General features: G+C 39.4%; 1 protein-coding gene across 1 annotated transcript; it reads left to right on the forward strand.

Moving 5' to 3' along the window:
* The first annotated feature begins 1448 nt into the window (after positions 1-1448).
* LOC117402671 (potassium channel subfamily K member 5-like) lies at positions 1449-22650 on the forward strand. Its single transcript, XM_034004045.3, has 5 exons — positions 1449-2068; positions 16792-16903; positions 17408-17574; positions 18546-18714; positions 19583-22650. The coding sequence occupies exons 1-5, from the start codon at positions 1880-1882 to the stop codon at positions 20434-20436; spliced, it is 1491 nt and encodes a 496-aa protein (XP_033859936.2). The 5' UTR covers positions 1449-1879; the 3' UTR covers positions 20437-22650.
* The last annotated feature ends 74 nt before the right edge of the window (positions 22651-22724 follow it).

Genomic DNA, 22724 nt, shown 5'->3' on the forward strand with positions numbered 1-22724 from the left:
CTCCTTAAGACTCACCTCTTCAAACAGCACCTGTAGAACTCCTCTGTTGTATCCTGGGACACTATCACCCTTCATTTAAATATGCTTAATTTTGCTCTTATCTGCCTCCTATTTTACTGCATTTAATCCTGTACCTCAGAATATTGTAATCTGCCAAGTGTTTAATCTGTAGTATTTTGTACTTAATCATATCCTGATGTAACTATCACTATTTAATCATATCCTGATGTAACTTTCACTATTATCTGCTGTATTATTGAATTGTGGTTTGTCACACTTGAGAATTATTGTATTTCTTGTTCTTATTGTATGACTTATATTGTAACACTTGAATGTATTTGTATTTGCTTGCGATTGTAAGTCGCCCTGGATAAGGGCGTCTGCTAAGAAATAAATAATAATAATAATAATAATAATAACTAATGATCAGAGAGGCAACATTATAAAATGATTTATAGAAAACACACATATTAGAATAAACAGGTAAATAAATCAATATTTGAAAACGTAGATGATATAACTATCCTGGTCAGCCGATTAGTTGTTCCTCTTTAATAATTATGGACATGGTTGGAGCAAAGACTTCAAGGGCCAAGGTAGCCTACCTCTGTTTGAAAAAGCTGGCCTGCCGAGTATAGCAGACCGGCTCAGGCCCATCCCAATTCATGGTGTCTGGATCCCAGACTAGGAGGCAACCATTCATCTGATATTCAGGTCCAGCCTCACTCAGATCTGAAGAGAAATGGCTGCAAGTATTTAGCATTTGGGGGATTTGCCCCTCCCCCATGAAACCCTGAAGAGTAGCTATGGGATCAGGCTCCAAAGAATTCGCAAAACCATCCCCCCCCCCCCCTTTTTTTATTTTGTTTTATTTTAAAATGTACACACCAGGAAAACCACATTAAAGTTGTCAAGAGGGACCCAGGAAACAAATTACACAAATACACATTTAACATTAGTCAGTGATTACATTTACTTTTAACAAAAAAGTAATTATGAATCAAATCTTACAGTAATAAACTTAAATGACTGGTCTTGGTTACTTGCACGTCCTTGTTTACGTTTGTCTTTTTTAGCATTAAAGAAGACAGCATCTATTTTTAGTGTATTTTTGTTCTAAATTACTAGTTGTACAGCTAAATGGAATCGACTGCACAAGGATGCTTGAGCCCTACTATAGATAAAACCATTGGGTATAATAAGCAAACTGGAATGTAAGTCTGCCTGGGAGTTGAGTGCGCAGTGTGCTAAATAAACACACTATCTCCTAACGATATCATGGTACACAGTGCAGCTTAAGGTTAATTCTTTAAACAATAAAAAAACAAACAAACAAAATCAAACACAAAGCCAAGGCTACTTTCAAACCTGGCCTCGGAGTTTATCGATTTGTACGTAGATGTACACTGGTGGCACAAACTTTACCTGCTACAAAAACTTGTTTTACTTGACTCTAAATCATGGGCGGGTAGTTTCTGTCAAGATCCCCTCCTTCTTTCGTTTTCTACACTTCAGATATTAAGTGTCCCGGGCTAACAACTCGTTTCAGAATTCGCCTGCTGCGCTACACTGAGCTAACAGCATTCACTGAAGTTATTGGTAAAATTCAGTGAAGCTTTGACTTTTGTATTTTTAAACTGGCAGAGGGGAAAGTTTCACACGACAATAAAGTTGTGCGTGGTATGCATGCGGTTCAAAAAGACACACAAGAAGACATATTAAACACTGTTGTAACACGTTTCAGACTTAAATTGTGAGCATGCGCTAAAGCTCCAAATTCAAACAGTGAATCTTTTTAAAATACATATTTTTTGTTTTAAGAAAACACCGATGATAAGCAAATCACTCGAATAATAGTAGGTGATTCAGTAACACGGGAATGATGGTGGACAGGGGTCCTTTGTTAACATCAGCTATTATTTTTTACCTGTCTATCGGGGCGGCAATTTTTCAAGTTCTTGAAGAGCCAAATTGGAAGAGTGCTGTGCATGACTACGAACTGAAAAAGATTCAAATTCTGAAGGATTACCCCTGTCTCAAAAAACAGGACCTGGAAAAAATACTCGAGGTAAGAGACATTCATCAATTCTATTTCTACATGCGCTTACAGTTACTGGTGAACACATGGGACAGATTTAGGCTTTACATTCACTCTAGTTTTTGTAGTTTATAATGTTCATTTTAACCTTTCTCGCGCTGCTCTCACTCAAATCAAAACACGTTTTCTTTTCCTTTTAAGACAACTTACCAGAACTATATTGAACAGAAGTTAAAAAAAAAACACAGTTGTGAGTAATCAGCCTACTTGATTACCGCATAGTATTTTGTGAGGCTTAAGTTGAAGGAACGTCGGGGGAAGGTTTGTCGAGTAATTTGTCAAGTATCAATAAGTTATAGCCTTAGTGATTTGTTCAAATTAATGTGTCCCTGTGTTTTGTTTAGCAAAGTGGTTTTATTTATTTATTTATTTATGTATTTATTTATTTGTAACGGGATACAAAAATTCGTTTTCAAGCACACACCTGCTAGACGTCCCATGCATGTTTTATTCTATGTGTTACGATTAGGCTGTGGGGAATTCTGACCTTTTTCAGGTAAAGTTCCAGCAATGTTTTGGGTGGAGTGCTATTGTGCACGTTTATTTGATCAGTGTATAGATCGCAATGAAATATCTCAAAAATGCGTGCAATGATTCTGATTACATTTACAGCAGTGCTGGCATTTCTCAAGTCACATATAAAGTCCCGTTTGAAAACAAAACTACAGTAAGAGTCCTGGCAGAGTTTATTCACACATAAATAAACTCATGCGGTGTGTTTTCATGCACATCATGCGAGTAAGAGATAGGTGTCGTTGACTATCATTATATGACTCGCTTTTAGATAGTTAATTTTAGAACTCTGGTGTTGAATTTACAGGAAGTGTGACAAATTTGCATAAACTCAAGGTTTCACACAAGAAATGACAGATGTGCTCTAGTCCCTTACTCTGACTGTACACAGCATGCATATGCAAAAGTAAAATATGTTTTCTAAAATGTTGTTCCTGATATAAAGAATACGCGCGTACATAAACAAATAAATATGTTCAAAATATTTGTCAATAGTATTGATCTGTCGACTGTGAATTATGCTCAAGTTTCTTATTACCAGTACAAATTCTACTTCCTATGTGAAACCCCAGACAGACTGTTACCTCTAGATTAGCACCTCTGTGGAACAAAATGAGGTATTTGTAATATACGTCCTAAATTCAGAGATGGGGAAATGGCTAGTTTTATATTAACAATCTGTTTTCCGCAGCAGTGAAAACAGCTGCATTAGTGTCTTACTGATAGAATCAACTTTTGATTTAGTCAGCATTCTCATCTTAAACGCTTAAATTCATTGCGGAATGTGTTGAAAATGCAGACGGGTAGACGCCTATTCGGGTTCTCCATCTAATGCTGGGACAATGTTTTGGCTGGATTATTATTATTATTTATTTCTTAGCAGACGCCCTTATCCAGGGCGACTTACAATTGTTACAAGATATCACATTATTTTTTACATTTAATTGAACCCACGACCCTCCGGTCAAGAGTCCAGAGCCCTAACCACTACTCCACACTGCTGCCCATGCAGAGAGAGCCAGCTCTCTGTCAAAGCGATACTGTTGTTGCTAGCCAGACTGGGCTGTCATGAGTGTCAGACCCCCCCCCCCCCCCACAATATTTCTGTCTCACAATACAGGAAAGGTGAAGCAGAACGTTACACCATTCACCTTTTGAGTGCCCCTGGGTTCTTCTTTCAAAATGATGTCTTTTGATGTAATTGGATTCCAATCTAACTTTTGTGTTGCGATTCCTGACAGATTCAGACAGTCAGATGGGTTTGGAGTGTTGTAATGATGCTGATGAAGGAGATTAGAGAACAGTGCCAGGGGCAGGGGGTAATGAGCATTGAATGGTAAATAATGAGCTGATAAACAGATAGAACGAGGGATTTGCATAGCAATGCAAAGGCATTTAATGAAATTAGCATTTCTGGTGGTATTTGCTGGTTACAAAGAAGAGTGATTTTAAAAATAAAAAAAATGTAAGTGAATGTGTGTTTTTTTTAATCATTGTAAAGTGGCCAACATTTTTTTTTTTTAACATTGTTTTTCATTGACAACAAAGTAACTGGTTTTCTCTGTTGCCTTGGTGGCTTAATGGAGGTTACATAAACATTTATTCTGCAAACCCATTACTGTACTGTACTGTGTTGCTGCATTTTGTTGTTCCAAGCTGTCCTGGTCTTTTATAAGAGACAAGGGGTTATTTAATCAGCTATGGTGGATGTGAATACTGGTGCAAGAACTTTCTCCTTGTCTCATTGATTTAGTGAACCGCCTTTTAACTTTTAAATACTGAGGAAAGAGGTCCACTGTGCTGGAACAGGTTTACAATCTTTGGTATCTGCCTCAGTTGAGGTCACTGAGTCACATCCCAGGTTCTGGAATGACGTTTTCATTAACACACTGCTAGTCTTATGTCTGCCTTTTAAAGCAAGATAACAAAACAAATACAGACCATTACAAAGTTTTTTTTTTAGCCTCTCAACAGTGTGCAAAATGATTGAAAATCAACACAGAAATATACAATTTCCCAATTGTAAGCCACATCAAGATAATTTACAACCCTCCACCCCCCCCTCCCCTCCCCTCCCCTTTGTAACTCAATAGAAAATGAAATGAAGAATGACCAGATGAAAGGAACGTCTCCCCTTAAGCCCCCAGTCTTGTATGGGGGGAGAGTGGGGGTGGGGGGTTCTCAGTAGCCAGTAAAACCTTTTGGAACTGCCTGAAGCAGCAGCTGCAGTGGCTGACCTCTTGTTGTTAGCACCATACAAAGAATGTATTATACTTGCTGCAGGACTCTTTCAAGCTAGAAGCAGTACATTCTCCCAGCTGTACTTTTGGATTTTCTTGGGGATTTATTTATTTATTTTTAATTGATCCCATTGAAGATTTGAGGCTTAATGATTTATGATTCATGGCACTGTATTATGGAACAAATCTTCCTTGGCGATCAAATTTATTTTATTGCTGTTCTGGCAATATTTTTATTATTTATTTATTTATTTATTTATTTGTATGTTTGTTTGTTTGTTTGTTTGTTTTAGTGCTGGGACAAATATCTGAATATTCAAACGAATATCATTTGACATGTAAAATGCAAAATGCAAAGTGAGTGAACAGAAGAAAAATCTACATTAAATCAATATTTGGTGTGACCACCCTTTGCTTTCAAAACAGCATCAATTCTTCTAGGTACACTTGCACACAGTTTTTGAAGGAACTCGGCAGATAGGTTGGCCCAAACATCTTGGAGAACTAACCACAGTTCTTCTGTGGATTTAGGCAGCATCAGTTGCTTCTCTCTCTTCATGTAATCCAAGACAGACTCGATGATGTTGAGATCAGGGCTCTGTGGGGGCCATACCATCACTTGCAGGACTCCTTGTTCTTCTTTACGCTGGAGATAGTTCTTAATGACATTCGCCGTATGTTTGGGGTCGTTGTCATGCTGCAGAATAAATTTGGGGCCAATCAGATGCCTCCCTGATGGTATTGCATGATGGATAAGTATCTGCCTGTACTTCTCAGCATTGAGGAGACCATTAATTCTGACCAAATCCCCAACTCCATTTGCAGAAATGCAGCCCCAAACTTGCAAGGAACCTCCACCATGCTTCACTGTTGCCTGCAGACACTCATTCGTGTACCGCTCTCCAGCCCTTCGGCGAACAAACTGCCTTCTGCTACAGCCAAATATTTCACATTTTGACTCATCAGTCCAGAGCACCTGCTGCCATTTTTCTGCACCCCAGTTCCTGTGTTTTCATGCATAGTTGAGTCGCTTGGCCTTGTTTCCATGTCGGAGGTATGGCTTTTTCACCGCAAGTCTTCCATGAAGGCCACTTCTGACCAGACTTCTCTGGACAATAGATGGGTGTACCAGGGTCCCACTGTTTTCTGCCAATTCTGAGCTGATGGCACTGCTGGACATCTTCCGATTGCGAAGGGAAGTAAGCATGATGTGTCTTTCATCTGCTGCAGTAAGTTTCCTTGGCCGACCACTGTGTCTACGGTCCTCAACGTTGCCCGTTTCTTTGTGCTTCTTCAAAAGAGCTTGGACAGCACATCTGGAAACCCCTGTCTGCCTTGAAATTTCTGCCTGGGAGAGACCTTGCTGATGCAGTATAAATACCTTGTGTCTTGTTGCTGTGCTCAGTCTTGCCATGGTGTATGACTTTTGACAGTAAACTGTCTTCAGCAACCTCACCTTGTTAGCGGAGTTTGGCTGTTCCTCACCCAGTTTTATTCCTCCTACACAGCTGTTTCTGTTTCAGTTAATGATTGTGTTTCAACCTACATATTGAATTGATGATCATTAGCACCTGTTTGGTATAATTGTTTAATCATACACCTGACTATATGCCTACAAAATCCCTGACTTTGTGCAAGTGTACCTAGAAGAATTGATGCTGTTTTGAAGGCAAAGGGTGGTCACACCAAATATGGATTTAGATTTTTCTTCTGTTCACACACTTTGCATTTAGTTAATTGATAAATATAATCTATTAACATGTCTATTTTTGAAAGCATTCTTACTTTACAGCATTTTTTTCACACCTGCCTAAAACTTTTGCACAGTACTGTATATATTTTTTTTGTTGTGACTTTGTTATGTGGAATGTAATAAATGAGAACCAAAACGGCGGTGAGTTTTTTCCCCTTCACTTTACAACATTCTGAGATGATGATTATTAAAGCAAAGTTCATGAATAATGAATGGGAGATCTTGGTTTGTAACCTCTGCTTAGATACTAGGTTACTCTTGGGGATTGTAGTTGTTGCTACCATAATCTTGACATTGTGTAAGACAGCTGAGATTCCCTGTAGCCATGGTAGGTAAGATATTGGCATGTTAACTACATCTGGAAAGAATATGGGATTGCATTGGTTTATCTAAAATGAAATAAAAAGTCAAACTTTTATATGGGACACTACAGCTTAGGAACCTGTTACTGTAAATGTAAGATAAATAAAAAGTAGGCATTTTAATTTTACTGTCTAATATGTTACCTTGCACTTATGTTCACTATATAGGTTTTAAATGTGCAGTTTTGATAGAAGCACATGTCTTTACACATGCTGTACCAACTTGCATTCTTATGTTCTCAAGTGAAAATGGCTGAAGTAGTCAAATTTTCCAAAGCTTGATTTGCACAGGTGTTATAAAAAGTTCACAAAGTAGTTATGACTCCTGTGTGCTATCTTACCAAGCTTGATTGGAGCCATTTTAATCTGCAGCTGCAAGCAGGGATCTGCTCTCTGTGGCTGTAAATCTCGAGGCATAAAGAGTCAAAAGACAGTGGGCAGGATTTTCAAAAGGTCGTAAATGATAACTCCAGTGTTAATCAGGAAATCGGCATGTAGCATTGATTTTGGCATTTTCAAGCGGTCGCTATGTCTGTTTCGTTATTAAATAATTGTCCTAATGTGATTTCTGAAATTATGTTGATTTACGAAATAATGTTAATATCTTCACGAGCAGGGCTTCTTGTAACTATTTCTTTTGTTTGCGTGGCAATTTAAAAGCAAACCCGTGTTAATTGTCATAATTTATCAGGAGTTCATTTGCACTTGGAAAAGGAGGGTTTTAATAAATACAAGACTAAGTCACCTTGAAACAGAAATTTAACAGGCTGCGGCTGTGACGCCGACGATACAGAGACTACCTAGATCATTAAATATTTGTAGTTCCAATGGATTTTATAGGCTGCTGAGAAACCCCCACCACCATTCTAACTTTCCCACTCTTTTTATGACAGAAACAAAGTAAGGGTTCTATCAAATTAGGAGCAAATTCAGACAGAAACACCTCAATGATGCAGCTGCTGTAGTTAGCTGTAAGGAAATGATTTGACATTCGTTACCGTCTGTGCGTGCAGGCACAGGATGATGATGCATCACTTTATCAGACCCATTTTAGGCATGCCCCTAGCCCTCTGTGGGGAACCCCAGTCCTTGGATCCATGCAGATTATTGTCTGTTGAGTTTCAAGTTCAGAACATCAAACTAATTATGCTTGTGACCTTGGATTTCAGACCGTCATGGGCTGGGTATTACAGTAAGTTGCTCGTCCTTATCGCAAACCTGTCTCTGAAAATGTGCCATTAAAAACCCAGCAAAACAATTAACCTTGTCATTATCTTTGCTGTTGATGCTCCAATGAGCTATCTAGTTATTGGTTAAAAAGAAGCATTTTGACTTGTTGTTCTAGCAGAAGACTGCTGAGACAATTAAAATTGGGAGCTTCCAGTGAACACCTTGGTTCCCCTTGTCCAACATTTTAACACCATCCGTTATCTAAAAATTGTCTGTCAACTAATGTATAGGCCAACAAAGCCATTATAGGTATACTACTTATTGAAATGGTCTTATGCAAAGGTGATACCATGAAAACTTACTGGTCTGAGGTTAAGTGACCCAAGTTCTGGTGGTCTCTGGTTGTATGTTCTGGCACTAAATTAACTTTTAAGCCATTACTAATATCCTGTCCTCCATCCTTCGGAAACATGTTGGCAAAAGTAATCGATAATATCCTTCACAATAAAAATCCTAGGCGACTTACAGAGACTAGGGTGTGTGAACTATGCATCAGCTGCAGAGTCACTTACAACAACGTCTCACCCAAAAGACGGAGCACAAGGAGGTTAAGTGACTTGCTCACAGTCACACAGTGAGTCAGTGAGTGAGCCGGGATTTGAACCGTGGACCTCCTGGTTACAAGCCCTTTTCTTTAACCACTGGACCACACAGCCTTCTTTGCTGATTTAAAGTATCTTCACGACTACTTTTGCAGCGGCGTGAATCTGTAAAAGTCAACAACTACACAAGGAAATCATTGCTTTTAGTTGCATGACACTTTTTTATGATGTTGTTGTTGTTGTTAATTATTCAACCAGGGGGAATCTGTATACGTGAGCAACAAATTAGTTTACTAAAAATTAACGTGGACATTGAACCTGTTTGGGCTCTCATTAACAGCAAGCTGAACAACAAGCAATGAACAACCAGCTTGCTTAAGTTTCATAGCAGTGTGCCAAGTTCCAGGTTATGTCATGTGTTGTAAAGTGTCAATCTGACATTGGGTAGGCTCTTTTGGTTTATATTGTTATCTGATGGTAGGGGACACATTTTCATATAGTGGTGGGACATCTGGATCCGATGGCTGTGAATGGAAAGTGTGTCTGCAACTGCCACTTGCAGTATTTGTGTGTTTTCGGTGTTACTGAAGCCCTGGATAAAAATACTAAAATAAATCTTCAGTTGGTTATTGGGGCATTGTGACAGGATTGGCAGAGGTTGAGGCTCAGAGACAGTTTGAAGTTCAAAATAAAGCTTTTTAATAAACAAAAATAATCAAATAAAAAGGCACAAGGGCCAAACAGAAAGGTTTCAAAACACAAAATAGACACAAAACAAAACTTACAAAATAAATACAGCTTCCAGGCTGGGCATTGCCTTCACTGGTTTTAAAACTAACAAAACAGCACACACAGAAAAACGCTGCTTTATCTAGAACTCTCCTCCTAGCCAGGGCCTCTCCCCTGGCTTTTATCCCCTGTGGCTGGAGCCCAATTAATCAATAATTGCTGATTATTCAATTAGGGCTCCAGCCACATTCTCACATGTTTTTAAAGTGCTGGTGAATTAACCCTTTAATTACCCACCACCACTACAAAACACACATATACACAGGCCAGTACCCTCATTCTGCCACAGGCATTAAGAAGTTTCTTTATTTTGACACTGTACAGCACATGTGGTGGTGTTAGTAACTTCAAACAGTCTGAATAAAACCTCAGACATAATATTTCAACAATACAAGCTATTTAACCTAATGGGTTAAATAAAGTAAAATAAACCGGATTATACATGCACAAAAGTTTACAAAAAAAGTACTGTATCGGCAACAAAATGTCTTGATGCATGCCTAACGATTCTGCCGAATTTCCAGTTTCTTTGATTTCATTTTACAACATTTGAGCATGTCTAATAAAACAATTAAATGTGCAAAACAACCAGCTGACCTTCGGCTCAGTTGATAACGAAAGGTGCGTGTCATTGTGGTTTGAGCGCCTCCTGATATCTGACAGGTGCAGTTAGCACTATGACCTCTCACCGCCTTGTGTCTTACCAGTTTCATTTAATCGAATTTGGATATGATGAGTGCACAACAATTGAAGGCATTTTCTACGCTTCTCCTTTCCCCATTTTCTGGATGGTTCACACCTTCCAGTGCTTATTTTAGACCTTTTAATGTATGTAGCTATTCCAGTTCTTCCCCTGGGTTCCAAGTGCATATACAATTAATATGGAATGCAAACAGGATTCCCTGTCTCCTCATTCATAAACCTGAAAACAGACATATGCTGCTGCAGTCAAGATGCGGTTTCTAGAGACAGCTTAAATTATAACAACCCTGCAGCTCACTTAAATGGCTTAGTTATTATTATTATTATTATTATTATTATTATTATTATTATTTATTTCTTAGCAGACGCCCTTATCCAGGGCGACTTACAATTGTTACAAGATATCACATTATTTTTACATACAATTACCCATTTTACAGTTGGGTTTTTACTGGAGCAAGCTAGATAAAGTACCTTGCTCAAGGATACAACAGCAGTGTCCCCACTGGTGATTGAACCCACAACCCTCCGGTCAAGAGTCCAGAGCCCTAACCACTACTCCACACTGCTGCCCTGAACAATTGAACAAAAGCTGTTTTTTGGCTACCAATTCAAATAATGTGACTTCTGCAGACTACCCAGTATACCTCAGCACAGCAGTTGCTACCCAGATCCTTTCCCAGATGTCCAAATAACAGTTAACGAAAGACAGTTATGTAAGCCGCTAAAAGCATTTCCTTTATATGTGTAATTGATGCCTTAGTTGCACCTATCGGAACACCTTCCGAAGATCTGCATCTCCTAGACACCTCCTCCTTGCTCAGACTCCTCTGTTGTTGCATCCTTGGGGGTTTGGGGGTAACCACTTAAGAGGGACAATGGGAAGCAGTAAGGCTCTGAGAACAGAGTTCTGTCTTTAGTATGTAGGAAAATAAATAAAAGCAAAATTATAAACCACTTACTCCACTCCTGTAATGACGGGCGAGATGGTTGTGGACAGGGACAGAGTAATTAGAGATCGGACATCCCTCAGGAATCATGGAACACTTCTGGCTAACAGGAAGAATTAGTGTGAAAGAAATGGGAAGCCAGATACAAGTAGATGTAAGCTAAACATGAAGAAATCTGTACGATTGAAGGGACTGTACGATACAAGCTGAAATCCACTCCACGAGAGGTCAGAGCTAATGTACCTCTCTTGCCTTTATTTATATACAGTTGTAGTCAAAAGTTTACATACCCCCAACGGACATGTATAATTTTTAGAAATTTCTCGGAAACAAATAATTATAGGAAAAGTCTTTTGTAGCAATTGCGTTTGTGGATGAGGGAAAAAAAAGTTTCAAGATAGATGTCCTACAGTTATTTATTTCAGCATTTTTTTTTTTTAAAAACTCCAAAAATGCTAGTTCAAAAGTATTCATACCCTGACAAAGAAAATTTAATTAATAGCTAGTTGAGACACCTTTAGCAATAATAACATATTTTAAATGATTAGGATATTTGTCAGTGAACGTTTTTTCTTGATTCATGATGGGCGTGATTCTTTAGTGATTTTTGAACATTCTTCAAAGCATGTTCCAGTTCATTCAAATTCCGAGGACTTCTCTTGTGCACAGCCTTCTTCAACTCATACCAAAGATTCTCAATTGGATTTAGATCGGGACTTTGACTGGCCATTCCAGAATCATGATTTTATTCTTCTTTAACCCATTCTGAAGTAGATTTTGATGTGTGCTTTGGATCATTGTTGTGTTGGAACGTCCAGTTGCGCTTTAAACCAAGTTTTGTAGTGGAGGGTTTCAGATGATTGGCCAATATCTTTTGGTATGCTATAGAATCCATTTTACCATGTATTGGAACTAAATTTCCTGTGCCATTAGAGGACACTCAGCCCCATAGAAGGATGTTACCACCTCCATGCTTGACAGTAAGTATAGTGTTCTTTTCTTTGTACGCCTCACCAGACCACACGTAACGACAATCAGCGTGACCAAATAGCTCAATTTTTGTTTCATTACTCCACAAAACCTTTGACCAGAACTTGTATCCATCATTCACATGCTGTTTTGCAAACTTTAAGTGATTGTCCTTGTGACGTTCTCCTAAGAGTGGCTTTTTCCTTGGTCTGCGACCATTGAGACCTTCACCAGGCAATACTCGACCTACGGTTGAAATGGAAACCCCAGTCCCACTTGCAGCCAATTCACTTTTAATATCTTTGGCAGTCAGTCTCAGATTGTTATTAATCTTCCTCACAATTCTTCTACTTGTTCTTGGTGGAAGAACCTTCTTTCTTCCAGACCGAGGGAGTGTTGTGACAGTACCACAAGTCTTGTACTTCTTGATAATTGGGATACTCAATGCTTGGAAATCTTCTTATATCCTTCTTGAGCTTTATGACAATAAATCATTTTCTGTGTAGCTCTTTACTATTTCCCATATTGACTTATTGGTAATGACAGCAATCATCCTATGCATTATCATATTGAAATTTCGAGCACCTTGTAGATAATACTATCATAGCATCAAAGGGAATGAATACTTTAGAATTAGCACTTTTGGAGTTTTGCAAAAAAAAATGCTCAATTAAATAATTGTAAACCTCTATTTCTTGTAACTTTTTTTCCTCAACTACAGAAGCAAAACTTTTGCTACAAAAGATTTGTCCTAAAATTCTTTGTTTTCGAGATTTCTAGAAATGTTATAAATTTCCATTGGGGTATGTAAACTTTTGACTACAACTATGTGTGTGTGTGTGTGTGTGTGTATAATATATACAGTGCCTATAGAAAGTCTACACCCCCTTGAACTTTTTTCACATTTTGTTGTGTGAGTGCCTCAGAGTTTCATGCATTTAAATGAGGATTCTTTTCCACTTATCTACACACCATACTCCACACTGTTAAGGGGAAAAAAGTTTTTATCGAGAAAAAATATATATATTAAAAATACAAAACTGAAAGATCATAATTGGATAAGTCTCCACCCCCCTGAGTTAATACTTGGTGGAAGCACCTTTGGCATCAGTTACAGCTGTGAGTCTGTTGGGATAGGTCTCTATCAACTTTGCACACCTAGATTTGGCAATATTTGACCATTCTTCTTTATAAAACTGTTCAAACTCCGTCAAGTTCCTTGGGGAGCGTTGATGGACAGCAGTCTTCAAGTCATGCCACAAATTTTCGATTGGATTTAGGTCGGGGCTCTGACTGGGCCATTTACCTTTTTGTTCCTTAGCAACTCCAGTGTAGCTTTGGCTGTGTGCTTTGGGTCGTTGTCATGCTGAAAGGTGAACTTCCGTCCCAGTTTCAGCTTTCTTGCAGAGGGCAGCAGGTTTTCCTCAAGGACTTCTCTGTACTTTGCTCCATTCATTTTCCCTTCTATCCTGACAAGTGCCCGTCCCTGCCGATGAGAAACATCCCCATAACATGATGCTGCCACCACCATGCTTCACAGTAGGGATGGTGTTCTTTGGGTGATGTGCTGTTTAGGCCAAAAAGTTCAATTTTAGTTTCGTCAGACCACAAAACTTTTTGCCACATGGCTACAGAATCTCCTGAGTTTTTTTGCATACTCCATGTGATATGTGAGATTAATATATATTTTTAAAAAAATAACAGAAAAAAAACAGGCTCAACACAGCAGCTCTTGAGTTAACGTATATTTGATACAACTGCTGCGGTACCCTTGAGCAAGGTACTTTACCTAGATTGCTCCAGTTAAAAACCCAACTGTATAAATGGGTAATTGTATGTAAAAATAATGTAATTGTACCTAAACCTAAAGTGAAAAAGTGACCCTGACCAGAAAAATCACCCTGGGCTCAACTTAGACGCTACCATCGTGTGTAGCACTTTGTTCGACTTGTAATGAATAGGGCTTTCAAGAAAAAAATACCAGGAGGACCTAACTCACGTTTGGCAAGTTTCCAGATGTAAGTGACGGGTTTTATTCAAACTTCAGCCCAACCCTTTACCCTGTAGGGAATGCGGATCCTAAAATTTTAGTATTGCTGTAAGAACCTTAAGGACCACTTTTCCAAATTTTATGAAACACTTTTGGTTTCAAGTCCCCCCACTGAACATTAACCCTTCTGAAATTTGAATTTTTTATATTTCTACCAAGTTTAGGCCAAAATAACTCACAGCGCCAAAAAATCACCCAAAGATATTTTGGGATAGATGTTGATGATTTCTACAAGAATCAAGCAAAACATTTTGGTATCTACAGATTTAGGATTTTTGGCAGATTTTTGAAGTTGCATTCGAGCATTAAGAACATAAGAACATAAGAAAGTTTACAAACGAGAGGAGGCCATTCAGCCCATCTTGCTCGTTTGGTTGTTAGTAGCTTATTGATCCCAGAATCTCATCAAGCAGCTTCTTGAAGGATCCCAGGGTGTCAGCTTCAACAACATTACTGGGGAGTTGGTTCCTGACTTCCACAATTCTCTGTGTAAAATTGTGCCTCCTATTTTCTGTTCTGAGTGCCCCTTTATCTAATATCCATTTGTGACCCCTGGTCCTTGTTTCTTTTTTCAGGTCAAAAAAGACCCCTGGGTCAACATTGTCTATACCTTTTAGGATTTTGAATGTTTGAATCAGATCACCGCGTAGTCTTCTTTGTTCAAGACTGAATAGATTAAAGTCTTTTAGCCTGCCTGCATACGACATGCCTTTTAAACCCGGGATAATTCTGGTTGCTCTTCTTTGCACTCTTTCTACAGCAGCAATATCCTTTTTGTAACGAGGTGACCAGAACTGAACGCAATATTCTAGGTGAGGTCTTACTAATGCATTGTAAAGTTTTAACATTACTTCCCTTGATTTAAATTCAACACTTTTCACAATACATCCGAGCATCTTGTTGTCCTTTTTTATAGTTTCCCCACATTAATTCCACGCAGTTTTCTATCAGTTTGTAGTTTTTAAAATGCACCTAATTGAGGTTTTGGCAGTTTCAAATGTGTCACTGTAACAAAGTGAAATCTAAGTTCTACATGCAAGTTCATAAACCCTCAGCTCTAAGCTAGTGCCACTGGAAGCACACCCTGTTAATTTTTTTCTCTAGATCTAACCCCAGACAATGCAAAATTGAATAATAATGCCAGTTCGCTTGGACTATGAGGTACTTTTAACCTCACCAATGTAGCCATAATCAATGCTCGAATGCGACTTCAAAAATCCAAAATCCGCAGATACCAAAATGTTTTGCTTGATCTCATCAACATCTATCCAAAAATATCTTAGGGTGATTTTTTGGCGCCCCCTTACGTGAGTTATTTTGGCCTAAACTTGGTAGAAATACCAAAAATTCAAATTTCAGAGGGGGTAAATGACTGGGGGGGCGGGGGGGGGGGGGGTGACGACTTGAAACCAAAAGTGTTTCACAACATTTGGAAGAGTGGTCCCTAAGGTTCTTACTGCAATACTAACATTTTAGAACCCGCATCCCCTACAGGGTAAAGGGTTGGGCTGAAGTTCGAATAAAACGCTAGCAAAATCTGAGATGGTCAGGCAACAAAATGCCCCTTTTCTGGTTGAGTTGGCATGGAATGACTCTAGTGTTTGTTTTGGGGCGGATCAGGATTTTCGCTGTGTTACCACCCAGCGCTGCAATTCCCACAGATCTGCCTTTCTGGCTGGCAGGCGCTCTCCACTCCTGCCTGGCTGGAATTGTGAAGAATGCTTATTTCTGCTGTGTGGTGTCAAGGTGGGAAATGGCAGAGTTCTGTCACACCAGTGCCCCAGTTGCAACTCCTGCACAAAGCAAGTTTGTTGTTCATCTTATTATGATTGTTATTTTTTGTTGGTTTTCTTGTTAAATGTCCCACTGCTGAAGAATTTGAAATTTATTGTATAACAATGTTAAATTATTCATCTAGATTATGAAGCTTGCTAGCAGGTATCTCTGATGGATTCTGCAATATTGTAAGAAAAACCTATTTTTGACTGTTATACCCCTTTCACACATAAATGCCGCTACCGAGTCGTCTCAGAGACATTTTAAAAAGTCTTTAAAATACCCATTCACACAGCACGAAATTGCACAATCTATGCCGGTATAATACAGTCATAACCCTTTCACACAACCAAAGTGATCATGCGAGTTCAACTTTCAAACCTGTCAGTCAACAGATTGTTTTCATGGAAGCGGTTGTATCCACACTCACACATCATGATGGCGATTTGCCCATACATTACAGCATCATGCAACCTCCCTTCTATCTGTGAATTCACCTCCTCGTCAGCCTGTAAAGTTAACAATTCTTTAACTTCTTCCGGACTCCAATTACTACTTCGTTCTTGATCAGCCATTGTTTTTGAAAAAAATTAAAGCGTGTAACACCGACGACAAAAAGACCTAGCATGTTCGGTGGGATGTTGACTTTCACTCGACGTTCGCTATAGTGCTTCAGTACCGGCATAGCATTTCACACAGGCAGGTAAGACGGTTCAGTGCCGTCCGAGACGGCATAAAATATGAGGTCTCTATGACGGTATAGGCAATTCACACAGACCAAAATGCTGTATAAGTTTATATACTCTGTCAATTGCAGGTGGTGTCCAGTGCTGCTGGACAGGGAATCACCATCACAGGAAACAAGACCTTCAATAATTGGAACTGGCCCAATGCTGTCATCTTTGCTGCTACAGTCATCACCACAATAGGTATGTATCTAACAACACTTGTAGTTTTTATTTTTGCATAGGTGTTTGTCCAAGCAACAACCGCAAACTGCCATTACTCTTGAAAGGTTTTTGCCACTACTCATTTAATGAAGCATGAATTAGTTATCCAGTAATAGTAAAGGGTCGCAGTGTGCAGTCTAGTTTTCTACCGAGTGTTTAGAACAACCTGTTTGTTTTGCACTGTGGCTCAATACTCTGACCTGCTCAAATCGCTCCATTTTACACACCAATAATCACTGTACATCAAAATCCTGCTGCTCTGTGTTAACCAGTGGTCTCATTTACCTCTACCCTGCAGCAACTACCTAAACCCACCGTTATCTTGACTGTAGCCAGCTCTCTTTAAAACAGCTGTTCAAACCCTTTTACCTAACATCTTCAAGCTACAACTAAAATTCTGCTTGAGTTGCTCGTGCCGCTTAGTGATTCTTGTGCTGAATACTGTTCTGCATTGTCTGACTTTCCTCTCTGTACTATCTCCAGGTTATGGGAACATTGCTCCCAAGACCCCCCCGGGCAGGGTGTTCTGTATATTCTATGGACTTTTTGGAGTCCCTCTCTGCCTCACATGGATCAGTGCTCTGGGCAAGTTCTTTGGTGGACGGGCCAAGCACTTGGGACAATTTCTAACCAAGAGAGGTGTGAGCTTGGTAAGAAATGTTTATTTCCCACTGTCTCCTTTACTGTCTAAATGTATTCCCTACTAAAGTTTAATTTCAGTACTGCAGTATGTCCTGTGTTTATAGTTATGGATGGAGCTCCAGAGAACAGTCTGTGGATTCTTTGTCCATGAAACACAACTGGTCTCAAGAGCATTCATCTACACGCTCCCTTGTTTCAGTGGAAAAAGCATAACCCATAATATTTATAGTGTATTTTGTGATGAAGCAAGTTCGCCTTCTTGCCAACGGACAGTTAATTTAAAGTAGAGCACTCGTGACTCCCGAGTGGCGTATCCAGTAAAAGCACTCGCTAGAGTGCAGGATAGCCTGGACGTCGCGAGTTCGAGTCCAGGCTATTCCACAGCCGACCGTGGATGGGAGCTTCCAGGGGGCGGCGCTCAATTGGCCGACCGTCGCCCGGGGGGGGGGGGGGTTATTTCGGCCAGGGTGTCCTCGGCTCACCGCGTACCAGCGACCCCTGTAGTCTGGCCGGGCGCCTGCGGGCTTGCCTGTAAGCTGCCCAGAGCTGCGTTGTCCTCCGACGCTGTAGCTCTGAGGCGGCTGCACGGTGAGTTCACAGTGTGTAAAGAAGCGGGCGGCTGACGGCACACGCTTCGGAGGACAGCGTGTGTTCATCTTCGCCCCTCCCGAGTCAGCGCAGGGGTGGTAGCAGTGAGCTGAGCATAATAAAATAATTGGGCATTTCAAATTGGGGAGAAAATAATAAAAACTAATTGGCAACGACTAAATTTATATAAAAAAAAAAAAAAAAAAAAAAAGTAGAGCACTCGCCTAGCTGACTGCACAAACAGGGGTCCCTGGTTTATCGTGAGTCCTCCTGATCGATAAGTGGGCGACATTTGAAATGTATGTTCTGTTTGCCAATTGTTTATAGCTTCACAGCTCCAAATAACTTTGCTTTTCTCTCTCTCTCTCTCTCTCTCTCTCTCTCTTTTCAGAGGAAAGCCCAGTTCACCTGTACAGCCATATTTGTCATCTGGGGGGGGCTAGTGCACCTGGTCATACCCCCATTTGTGTTCATGGTGACAGAGGGCTGGTCCTACATCGAGGGTCTCTACTTCTCCTTCGTCACCATCTCCACCATTGGCTTCGGGGATCTGGTTGCAGGTACGTCTCTGAGACGGCCTCCAAAACTGTCTCCATTGTCCAATTGTTTGTTTTCTAATTGAACCCATCCTCATTTCTAATAATCATTTCTTAAATGTAGTTCTAAATGTGAGTGTGTGCATTGAAGCAGAAAACTGAAGAAGGGGGAGAAGGGTATTTTAGATGCTGAGACCCCTTCCTTAATCACTTGCACTAAAATGAATGCTTTCTGGGGGAGGGAGTGGGGGGACAAATGGTGTGCTTACCAAGAATGGTTTGTTGGACAAGATTTGAACAGCGAAAAAACTGTTTCAGTGTTTTTTTTTATTATTATTTTACCCATGAACCCACACATACATAAGCTAGAACCTGATATAAAATAAAACTGATTTGTTGCAGAAAATAATAAAGAAATAAAGCAAAATGTGTATTACCCATTGCACCTTTAGCCTGTACACTAGAGCTCATGATGGAAAAGTGGAAAAGAATTAAGGGGAAAAAAATTACACAACCAACTGTCAGACCGATTTAAATTCCTTATGAAGTCTTACTTCAGGTTTATCAATACAGGTTCGAAGACCCAGCATCATGTTCATGCCACATGGTCATCTTGGTTTATATTTTCCACTGTTCTAGTTTACTATCTAGCAAAATGAATATTTATATACTGTATAAAAATTGTATAGAACATTATTAAATAAAATGGGCAATAATTCATTTTTTTAATAAAACTATAAGAAACTAAGTCAAATGGACAAACATTTAAGCTAGTGCCTGCTTCAATGTACTTGACTATGAGTTTTTATTTAGTTTTACTTTAAAATTCTGATTAAAGCTATTTGAAGTTATGGATGGTGATTTAATCTTTGTGTCTCTCTCTTTTATGTAGGGGTTGACCCGAATGCAGACTACCATGTCCTCTACCGATACTTTGTGGAGCTGTGGATCTACCTGGGATTGGCCTGGCTTTCCCTCTTCATCAACTGGAAAGTCAGCATGTTTGTGGCGGTCCACAAGGCCTTGAAGAAGAGGAGGAAAAGGCGCAAAGAGTCTCTTATGGACCGGCATCACCACCACAAGAGCAAGAAGGTCCTGCCCGTGGCCACAAACACAGCCAGCAACACCCCCACCAAAGACTTCAACATTTTCAACTTCCTCTCCAAGAAGCAGGTGGGTTACAATGATTTGATAAAGGAGATCGGCACTATAAACGGTAGAGCTGTGCGCAGAGGTAGCAACCACAACAAAATCCTGAGCTTTGACAGTTCCCCTCGGCTGAAGAGGAGTTGCACCCAAGGTGACATGGAGATGTACTCCATGAACAAACGCTTCCTGTACGATAATCCCTCCATCCTGCAAGCTATGGGGAACAGGGGCCTCCTGCACCCTCTGGGCGAGAAGGAAGAACTGGAACTGGATATATTTGAGAACCAGCTGGACAAAGATGAAAGGGAGAATGGGGGCCGGTGGAACTCCAAGGGGTATCAGGCTCTCATTTTCCAGAACGCCAACATCACCTTCATTGATGAGGAGAACCTGATGGAGGAGGAGGAGGAGGAGAGCAAGGGGGAGTTCTCACTGGATGACAATGTGGAGTCGGAGCTGGAGTCCAAGGAAGAGGAGGAGAGAAATTCAGAATCCGAAGGGTCCTTCTTCACCACAGACAGTTCTGAGAATTCCCTGTCTTATGAGGAACTGGTTAGGGAGTATGTCAAAGTTGATAACACAGATGTTCGAACCTGAGCTCTTATTAAATGGTTTGTTTTAAACAATATCAGAGACCAAAAATGAGTATTACTGGCTAAACCAACATGGATTCCAAAGCCGTTGCTATGTGTCTGTATTCAGTGTGCTTCGAGAGCTCACAAAGATCGACAGCTGCTTTATTACAAGCATACGTAATGGATTGTCCACTGTGGCACATCTGCATGGAGATACAGCTCATGTTTCTTGGAGGCAGCTCTGTATAACAGACTTGCCCATGCCACTCAAACTGTGAATATGTAGTCCATAAGAGACCTGTGAAATAATAGCTGCTTAGTACATTTCTTATAGCGACTGTAAAACTGGGACATTCACCCTTTTGCTGCCAAAAAGGAAATAAAAGAGAATTGTGACTTTGTTTATATAGCTGCAACTTATTATTATATTTTATAAATGTCTCAAACAAGCATACAGAATATTATAATAGTTATTTTTAAAAAATATTTTTATATAATATTGCATTATAAATGGTAAGGGTATGACTCCACCAAAAAAGTCACTGACTGCCTTCAAGTTGAAGATCCAAACAACTGAATCATAATTCAGAGCTTTTAAATCTGATTTAAATGTATTTATGAACTGCTGTATATGTGTGTTCTTTTTAATGCCATTCTGCAACACTGCCCGCTTTTTCTGGGACCTAATAATCCTAGAAGTACACTAACAACAGTTCTCATCTAAAGCAGACATTCCTGGGATGAAGATGCTGTTGTCTTCCTTTAGTGATCCTGAACTACAATGCTGCCAAATGGAATATATTTCAAAACTGAACTGTATTTTTCCATTTCTTCTATTTCCAATCTTAACGTGAATATTTTGTGCTGACTTTTTCATGGAAGTGTATTAGGAAGTAGTAAATACTCTTTGGCTGTGGAAGTTGTGAAAACCTGATTAACTGTAACCAGAGTCTGTATTGTGCATTCATACTGTAAGCTCTTACCTGACTTTTTATAACTGTGTTGCAAAATTGAAACAGGCCTTAAATGGTCTCTTCAGTTTCTGTGAGTGAAAGGGTAGGGTTAACCTATGCTTGGTTATGACATTTGATTTCTGTGAATGTATGTGTATGTGCTTGTGTGGCAGATGATGAGTCATTGCCAGGTTCCTCAGCTAAAGGACGAGATCAAGCATGCCAGCTGTTCAGAAGCTGAGCAGCTGGGGTAACTTTTGCTGCAGTTTATCAGGAGTGGAATTCTGGAGTCCCACTGTCAGTCTAGGGTTCTCCTGAGAGAGGTTTGGAATTGCAGGCTTTATCCCACATATTGGAACTGAGCCTTTTGTACAACTTTGTTTCCAGGTACCTATTAAGTGGTCATCCTGGAACTAATGTGACTTTTGATTTAGTCATGCATCTTTGTTATTTTAAATAATTTTGTGTAAATATGTAGATATATTTTAGTTTTTAGATTTAAAAGAACCATCTCTATAGACCTTAGGATTAAAAATGAGCACTCCTGTAAGATGGTGGGATGATTATAACCATGGTGCACGGTAACTTGTTGCAAACTTTGGGTGAATAACACATTTTAATGGACTTTCGTTAGGACTTTGGCTATCTGGCCTTACAAAGATGTGTTAGTTGTCTTGGTGTTATGTCTTAATACTGTGCCTGGTTGTACAGCATCATTGGGGATGAAAACATATACTTAAATTGGTGGGAAACAACTAATCAACAAACTGATTCAATGTTTTTGTATTTTTTTCCCCCATTTTGTATGTCAGTACAAACACTGTAACTGTAACGTGGGTCCTATTAAAAAGCACACTTCTTTGATTCTTTTAAATGAATACTCCAGGCCAGAATTATTTATGGCTAAGAAAGTCTTCAGAACCTTATTTAAACCTTGTGAATAGGACCTAGACTTTGTACCACAGGGTGTGAATCAGAAACTGGTATTGAAGTGACAGGGAAGGAAATGCAGGCTGGGGAAAGTTGGTTTTAGGAATATCACACAAGATAATTTACAGGATATATATATATATATATAATTCAATCAAACTCTCATGATTGATTGTATAAGAAGTATTTCTTAAAGTTTTACCATTTTTGTTACTAAATGTTTGTATAACTAACTCCAGTGTCAGTAATCATGTTTTCTTTTTTTTTTTTAAATATTATTTCTGCATACTATTCTGTACAAACTGAATAAAACAAATGTACATAATTTATTTCAATGTTTTTAAATAAAATAAAACAAAAGCCTTTTTTAAATATATATGTGTGGTTGTTTTTGTTTTCCTTTCCAGACTGGTTTGGAGGTTACTTT

The sequence above is a fragment of the Acipenser ruthenus genome, chromosome 5 (genome assembly GCF_902713425.1).
Source record: "Acipenser ruthenus chromosome 5, fAciRut3.2 maternal haplotype, whole genome shotgun sequence".
NCBI classification, from domain to species: Eukaryota; Metazoa; Chordata; class Actinopteri; order Acipenseriformes; family Acipenseridae; genus Acipenser; species Acipenser ruthenus.